At 41.6% G+C, this 7,444-nt stretch overlaps 1 protein-coding gene across 1 annotated transcript in view; it reads right to left on the bottom strand.

Moving 5' to 3' along the window:
* The window catches only part of LOC129353574 (CD82 antigen-like), a 9,536-nt gene continuing 2,092 nt past the window's right edge, over positions 1 to 7,444 (bottom strand). Inside the window, exons 2-9 of the mRNA XM_055022921.1 lie at positions 6,068 to 6,201; positions 4,868 to 4,946; positions 3,842 to 3,954; positions 3,690 to 3,764; positions 2,594 to 2,689; positions 2,316 to 2,513; positions 1,570 to 1,653; positions 1 to 876 (exon numbers count right to left, since the gene is read on the bottom strand). Coding sequence (XP_054878896.1) covers positions 280 to 876; positions 1,570 to 1,653; positions 2,316 to 2,513; positions 2,594 to 2,689; positions 3,690 to 3,764; positions 3,842 to 3,954; positions 4,868 to 4,946; positions 6,068 to 6,133 — 1,308 coding nt within the window. The 5' untranslated portion in view covers positions 6,134 to 6,201 and the 3' untranslated portion in view covers positions 1 to 279. The remainder of the gene's footprint in view (positions 877 to 1,569; positions 1,654 to 2,315; positions 2,514 to 2,593; positions 2,690 to 3,689; positions 3,765 to 3,841; positions 3,955 to 4,867; positions 4,947 to 6,067; positions 6,202 to 7,444) is intronic.

Raw genomic sequence — 7,444 nt, 5'->3', positions numbered from 1 at the left:
TAAATATCAATATGTGACACTTTATTTCTACAATATGGTCAAATATGAAACATATTTTCATCTCGTCATTCAAATCGCTCAGAGTGAACAAACATGGCCGACGATGACGAGGCGAAAATTTGGTTGATGGTTAAAAACGGAGATAAAACCAACAAAGTTTCTGTGGTTTTGTTTTCCAAAAGGACGTTTCTGATTAATTCAGCTTCATTAACCGAAAGGAGAAAAAAGTTTTTTCTTAAAACTCTTCAAGCAGCCAGAAAGCAGCTAATATATCACTGATTAATAATGCTGATTAGCCTGGTAATCATGGTAACCCTGGTTCTGGTTGAAGTTAAGTGGCTCCTGGAAGCTCTGGTTCTGGAAGCTCTGGTTCTGGAAGCTCTGGTTCTGGAAGCCTTGGTTCTGGAAGCTCTGGTTCTGGAAGCTCTGGTTCTGGAAGCTCTGGTTCTGGAAGCTCTGGTTCTGGAAGCCTTGGTTCTGGACCTGGAAGCCTTGGTTCTGGAAGCTCTGGTTCTGGAAGCTCTGGTTCTGGAAGCCTTGGTTCTGGAAGCCTTGGTTCTGGACCTGGAAGCTCTGGTTCTGGTCCTGGTTGTACTGGTACTGGTCATACGTCATGTTGTTTGCATCTCCAGCAGGGATGTACCCCTGGTTCTGGTTCTGGTTGTACTGGTCAGCCATGTTGTTGGCGTCTCCAGCTGTCATGTAGTCTGGTTCTGCGGCGCCTTCATCCGGGTCCATGAAGGCCCGGTTCTGCTCTCTGCCATCCGGGTCGGCCTCGGAGGCGGAGTCGGTGTCGTCTTCATCAATGAGCTGCTTGTTTTTGTCTTTTTCTCCAAACATGCGGAACAAAGACCCAGCGACGAAAAGGTCAATGACCTGCAGAGCAAAGGGCCGTCAGCACCCCCTTCAGGCAGCCACAGTAATTACAACTGAAATGCAGAAATCCGTCCTTAAGAACTTAAATTAATTTGAATAAACCAATTAAAATGAATTAATTAAATTGTACAAAAAATGTGATTCCTTGTAATTTTGCTGTTTATGATCATTCTGGCTTCCTGTAATTATGACTTTAAGACTTTTTCATGATGAAAATGGGCTTCATCCCGTTTCATGATGAATATTATATTACCTTATGTACTTATTTTAATCAATATTCATAGTTTTATATTATGTATTGCATAATGAATTGTAGGTATTCCTACAAACTACATTTAGCTCTTTTCCATTGCTTAGTTGTGAATGCCACTAAAAGCTTTAAACCCCAAATTAGAAATAAACTTTATAATTTTGATCACATGTTCTCTATTTTGATGCATGATAAGTAGAAGACATTTCTCAGCCTAAATGTATATTTTACTGCTGAATCTAGTTAATGGTTAAGATTATTTACTGAGTTAATCAGCTACTGTACGTTTCCTCTTTAATAAACCAGGTGTAGTTCACACTCCGACCACTAGATGGTATCTAATTACAGATAATAGCAGTCTTTGAATGAGAGGAAATGATCTGCCAACATGTGCCCAGTGAAAGAGGAATGAATGGAGGTTAAACCTTCCAGATTATCCTTACCTGGATTAAAATGAGGAATGCAGTCATGGCAACCATGGTGATGACGTTCTCCTGCAGCCATTGGTCGATCTTCTGTCTGCAGCTCTGTGACATCACACACATCATTTCAATGAACCAACTCATTATCAGATTCTGTGTGGACGGCAGTAGAACCTTAACTGGAGGTGGATTATTATCGGGAGCCACAGAAAAGGGAGAGAAGCACAGAAACCGTAGAAGAATAACTCAAAACTAATCCTACTTTCTTTCTTCTCTCACTGTGTCCACTTCTCTCGTTGCCATAGCAACTGACTGACAACATCGCCACTATGTCAAGATTGAAAATCAAAAACATTTCCCACAAGGAGCAGAACATTCAGTTCCAGTTTGATGTTTATTTTGTGATTATTAGGTGATCGTTGTGCTAGGTTAGCTACTGCTGCTATTAGCTAAGCTAACACAGCAGTGGTTGATTAGCTCATTTCTAGCCTTGCTCTACTGATCATTTGTCAGAGTTGGTGTGAAGGATGCATCTATGTGTTAGTGTTGTCAAAGTCAAGCTAGCAGCTGACCTACTTCCCTCTCTCTTGCTATTTCTCTTCATTAAAACGTTTCTTAATCTTAATTGAAACTGCGTCTCTTTTTCTTTTGTCATCAGACGTTAGCGGCGTTTTGCCCTGCAGACAGGAGCTGCGGCGGGATCGTAAACACATGACGTCACGCTGCAACACGTCCAGATTTCTGCTGTTCGTTTTAGTCGACTGTACCTCTTTGAAAAAACCAGTTCCTGTTCCAGGCATCGTTACATTGGTGCTATTAGTTTCCAAGCACCAGGACGAATTTTTGCTCGGCTGAAAGGAGCGGAAACAGGAACACGGCAGGACGTTCTGGCCTGTCAGGTTCAGAGATTGAATGAAGGAGTTCTGGAGCCAGTCCTCCGGTTCATTTATGCCACAGCAATTAGTCTGTGAGCCAGAATAAAGGCAAATATTAACCAGGCATCTTTTACTTTAGCTAGGACAGAAGTGATGTTGGAGAAACTCACAAAATGCTGAACGTTATCCATGATTCTGTCGATCCTGCTGCTGTTTCCATACCTAAGTATGATGGCATTCACAGTTTGAGTCAGAACGTCTTCGATCTGGTGAGGGAAAACAACGGTAAGCTACAATCTTTAACAAAGACTGAATTAAACACAATAACACACAAAAACAGACTGAAACATTCACACATGCACTCAAACCACACCAGACCTGAACTGAACCGATGAACCGTTGTCTGCTCTGTGGTCAGAGTTCAGTAATGCATTCACACCTCCACAACCAAACTGGACTATCTAGGCAGATGTACTGGAGTTGGATTACAGTGGATTAAACAGCGCTGGTATGAACGCAGCCTAAGCAGCCCAACAATATCGACATTTACATTCTTGTCTTTCGAGTGAAACAAACTGATTATGTGTAGAAAATTTTTTCTTCTTCTGTTCACTGGTCACTATTTTCACAACCATGACCAGGATCACTGTTAGGTTTTCTGAACAATGATTTCTGTGCACACCAGAGTAAATCCACAACGTACTTTTAAATCCCAGGATGGGGTGTTGGTCTGCTAGGTCTCCTCATGACTTCTTCCTGATCTCAGGATAAGACTTTTGAGCTAACATCCGAGCCTCGCGTTTGTTTAGCTGCTTTATGCAGCTTCAGCAGTTTTCGGCTGTTCTGATGGACTCCAGCACCAGACATGGAAGGGAAATGACAATGACCTTTGACCCTAGAAACTCTTTAAATGATCTCCCTCTTGGTGGACGAGAATCAAAGCAACAGATCTCTTCTGGTAAGAAGTTAAAGGGGCGGCATTAGGTGTTTTCCAGCCACTTAGAGTTTTATGGCACAAGCAAGTAACTTTTTACCTTCAGTTATGAAAAGGCTAAATATATCAAAGATGACTTAAAAGAAATAATTACTTCCTGATTTAATTGGGTCTCTGTCTCTTTAAAAACTCCTGCTCTATCTGAAGCACAGACATGAAAGAGTTGAGGCAAAACTCCAGGTTTATTTTTGATGAGGGAAAAACATGAAAACATTTTGGGAAACAGAAAAGAGTGGATTTTACGTGGCAGAGCCGCGGTGAAGAGGACTGACCTGGTTTCTGTTCAGCAGCAGCAGGATGATGACGTACAGCTGACCCAGGACCAGAGCGATGAGGAAGCAGAAGTACTGAGGAGGAAGAGCGCTCAGAGTGTTGAGCAGGTAGCAGCTGTTTTCCCCACAGCAGGGAATCATGGGAAACTCACCGCCAGCAGCAGGAACCGTTTCTGCAGGGCCGCTCCAGTACACCCAGTCAGGCTGACCAGCGCCACCACTCCACCGATTACAAACAGACCCACTGCCACCACCTGCAGCTCCTCTGGACGCAAAGACAGAAAACATGAAAAAATATAAAAACATGGAAAAATATGAAAAACACAAAAAATATAAAAAACACAAAAATATTAAAAAAAACACAAAATATTAAAAACAAAAAATATTAAAAACACAAAAAATATAAAAACAAAAATATTAAAAACAAAAAATATTAAAAACACAAAAATATAAAAAAAAAAAACACTAAAAATACAAAAGACATATAAAACACACAAAATATAAAAACCAAAAACTGAGACGGACTCGGGATGAAGCAGGTCTCATGTTAACTGAGCCACAATAAGGAAATAATAAAAAAAACTATGAGAATTAAGTTAAAATATGACTTTATTGCCATATTATTTTTGCTTCATGCTCATAACATTCATAACTTTATTCTTATATTGTTTTGATTTATTCTTTAACAACTTTATTTTTGTGATATTTTGTAATTCTCAGGTTGGCCCTGAACTCCAGCATAGATTCTGTCACGTTGTTGTGATCTGCAGGATTTCTGAAGTTTCTGAAGCTTCAGCATCAGGCCCAGTTTTGTTGTGGACCAGGATTGGGACAGAACCACCAGAATTCAAACTGTTTGACTGAAACTATTGCAAATTTAGCAGAATTTTTATTTTTATTCAATTCATTGTTTGGCAGAAAAACCAATCTGCCTTATTTCAAATGTCAATGATAAATAGATCTAGGTCATATTTATAACCAGAGAAACAGGAGGTGGTGGATTATTAACTACAAACTCTGATGCCATCAGAAAAAAACACTGTGAATTAAAATCTGCTTTATTTACATTTACCTTTCTGGAAATTTCAGTTTTCATCTTTTCCTCTGGGGAGATTTCCTCCCCCTGAATAAATGCTACGCTGTCCTTTAAACAAAAGTATTTATTTTTATGTTGGTACCAGAAGGGAGGACATTCAGGAAGCTCCCGGTGTCGAAGAGGATCCAGATTCCACAGCCCATAACGCTCAGACCCAGAACCTGCAGAGAAAGTCCAGACCTGCATCACGCTAACGTTGGTGAAACAGGCGAAGCTGAGCCTGCAGAGGAGATGCTGGACACGCTAACATGGAGCTAAAACTGGAGCTAAAACATGGAGCTAAAACTGGAGCTAAAACTGGAGCTAAAACATGGAGCTAAAACTGGAGCTAAAACTGGAGCTAAAACTGGAGCTAAAACTGGAGCTAAAACATGGAGCTAAAACTGGAGCTAAACCTGGAGCTATGAAAACCAGAATGGAAGCGAAAGTGGGATTTATGCTAACATTAAATTTATGCTAAAACTGATGTTAGGTTATGCCAAAAAAAACATATCTAAAACAAAATTTAGAATATGGCAAAAATAAAATGTATTCTCAAAGGGAATTTTTGCTAAAACTGAATTTTTTGCATAAACAAAATTTAGGCTCCAGTAAAACAAAATGAAATTAATACTGAAATGAATTCATGCAAATTTAGACGGCTTCTGTCCGTTACTATCTGCACATTTTGTTTTTCTTATTTTTGCATTTTATTGGCCTTTCTGGGCCACCGTACTTCTAAACATCTGATCAGTTAAATCTCTTTCTTAACAAGTCATAAAATGATTCAAAAGTCTAAAACAATATAAGCTTCCAGCTCAGGTGAGTTGAAGCAAGAAGAAACATCTGAAACCTGGGTGTCCCTAAATCAATCAATAATCAATCAATTATTTTATTAATAGCACATCCTGGCTCCTGCCTGGAAGGCCTCTGCTTCCACAGCCACTCAAACCCCATAAGAGGCAGCTGCATGATAAATTGTTTCCAGGTGCGAAGCCTTGGGGAACTCCTTTACAGAAAAGATTCAACATGATCATTTCCTGTTGCTTCAAAGAGCCACTTCCTGTCACAACAACAAAACAACCAGCAGGAACAGAAGGACTGAAAGCAAAGAAACTGGATCTGGAAACAGGAAATGTTCTTCAAAAAACATTGCAGGTTCATATTAAACTGAAGAATAAACCAAACATTGAGAAATGTTTAAAAGATGACAAACAAAACCAAATCTCCAGTTAACATTCATGAAGAACCTGATTTAAATGGCTGAAAACGAGTTGATGCTGAAAATCCAGGAGAAACTCACCAGGAAGACGGAGTTTAAAAGTGCGAAGCAGAACTTCAGCGTCTCGATTTTCACGTCCAGCTTCATGCTGATCAGCAGCAGGTCGACGTTTCCCGACAACAGAGCCAACAAACCGCTTCGCTTCCCGTCCAAACCTTTGGGAACCAAGTCTGTGCTGAGATCAAAGGTCACTTCCTTATTACCTGTTAAACATCAAACCGCTCAGGTGGTTTCCATGGAAACGAACACCAGGTGTTTCCTCTGATCCCGCCTTAAATTCCTAAAAGAAAAACACAAACTTGCTACATTTCCCATCTTCCCTTTTTATTTCAGTTTTCTGATCTGTTTAGTTGGCAACGTGTTTACTTTGGATATTTATTCTTTAATAGTTTATAAACTAAGCATTTAGCCTAAAATATAAATATTTACCATGCCAACTAAATATTTTGCTGGTGAATTAGATATTTATATCTGTACCAATAAAAAATGAACACCCACATTTTGACAGGCTAAATAAATCAAATTACTGCTGTTCATTTTTTACAGTGTGACGTTAGAAACAGCTGCCCTGCAGCAGCGTCTTGCTGTTTCCTCTGATTTGCTGCTCTGGTTGTAACAATACGGTGAAAACAAGTCTGGCATGTCAAGGCGTCCCTGCAGGACAGCAGGAAGGCCTGATGCGTCCCCTGGGGGCCCTCGCACCTCGCTGTGAGAACCTTCCATGCACTGAATTTCAAACGGAAACAATCAGCGGGAGCCAGACAGGAAGCCGCTGCAGATCCGATAGAAACCTGCGCCACGTCCATCAGGAGCAGCGGCAGGTTTCACCGCTGCGACAGCCAATCAGCTTCAGCCAATCAGCTTCACCGCTGCAACAGCCAATCAGCTTCAGCCAATCAGCTTCACCGCTGCGACAGCCAATCAGCTTCAGCCAATCAGCTTCACCGCTGCGACAGCCAATCAGCTTCACCGCTGCGACAGCCAATCAGCTTCACCGCTGCAACAGCCAATCAGCTTCACCGCTGCAACAGCCAATCAGCTTAACCGCTGCGACAGCCAATCAGCTTCACCGCTGCGACAGCCAATCAGCTTCACCGCTGCAACAGCCAATCAGCTTCACCGCTGCAACAGCCAATCAGCTTAACCGCTGCGACAGCCAATCAGCTTCACCGCTGCAACAGCCAATCAGCTTCACCGCTGCAACAGCCAATCAGCGTCACCGCTGCGACAGCCAATCAGCTTCACCGCTGCAACAGCCAATCAGCTTCAGCCAATCAGCTTCACCGCTGCAACAGCCAATCAGCTTCACCGCTGCGACAACCAATCAGCTTCACCGCTGCAACAGCCAATCAGCTTCACCGCTGCAACAGCCAATCAGCTTAACCGCTGCGACAGCCA

The sequence above is a fragment of the Poeciliopsis prolifica genome, unplaced genomic scaffold (genome assembly GCF_027474105.1).
Source record: "Poeciliopsis prolifica strain line A6 unplaced genomic scaffold, Auburn_PproV2 SCAFFOLD092, whole genome shotgun sequence".
NCBI lineage: Eukaryota > Metazoa > Chordata > Actinopteri > Cyprinodontiformes > Poeciliidae > Poeciliopsis > Poeciliopsis prolifica.
This window is presented reverse-complemented; position numbering and strand designations above follow the sequence as displayed.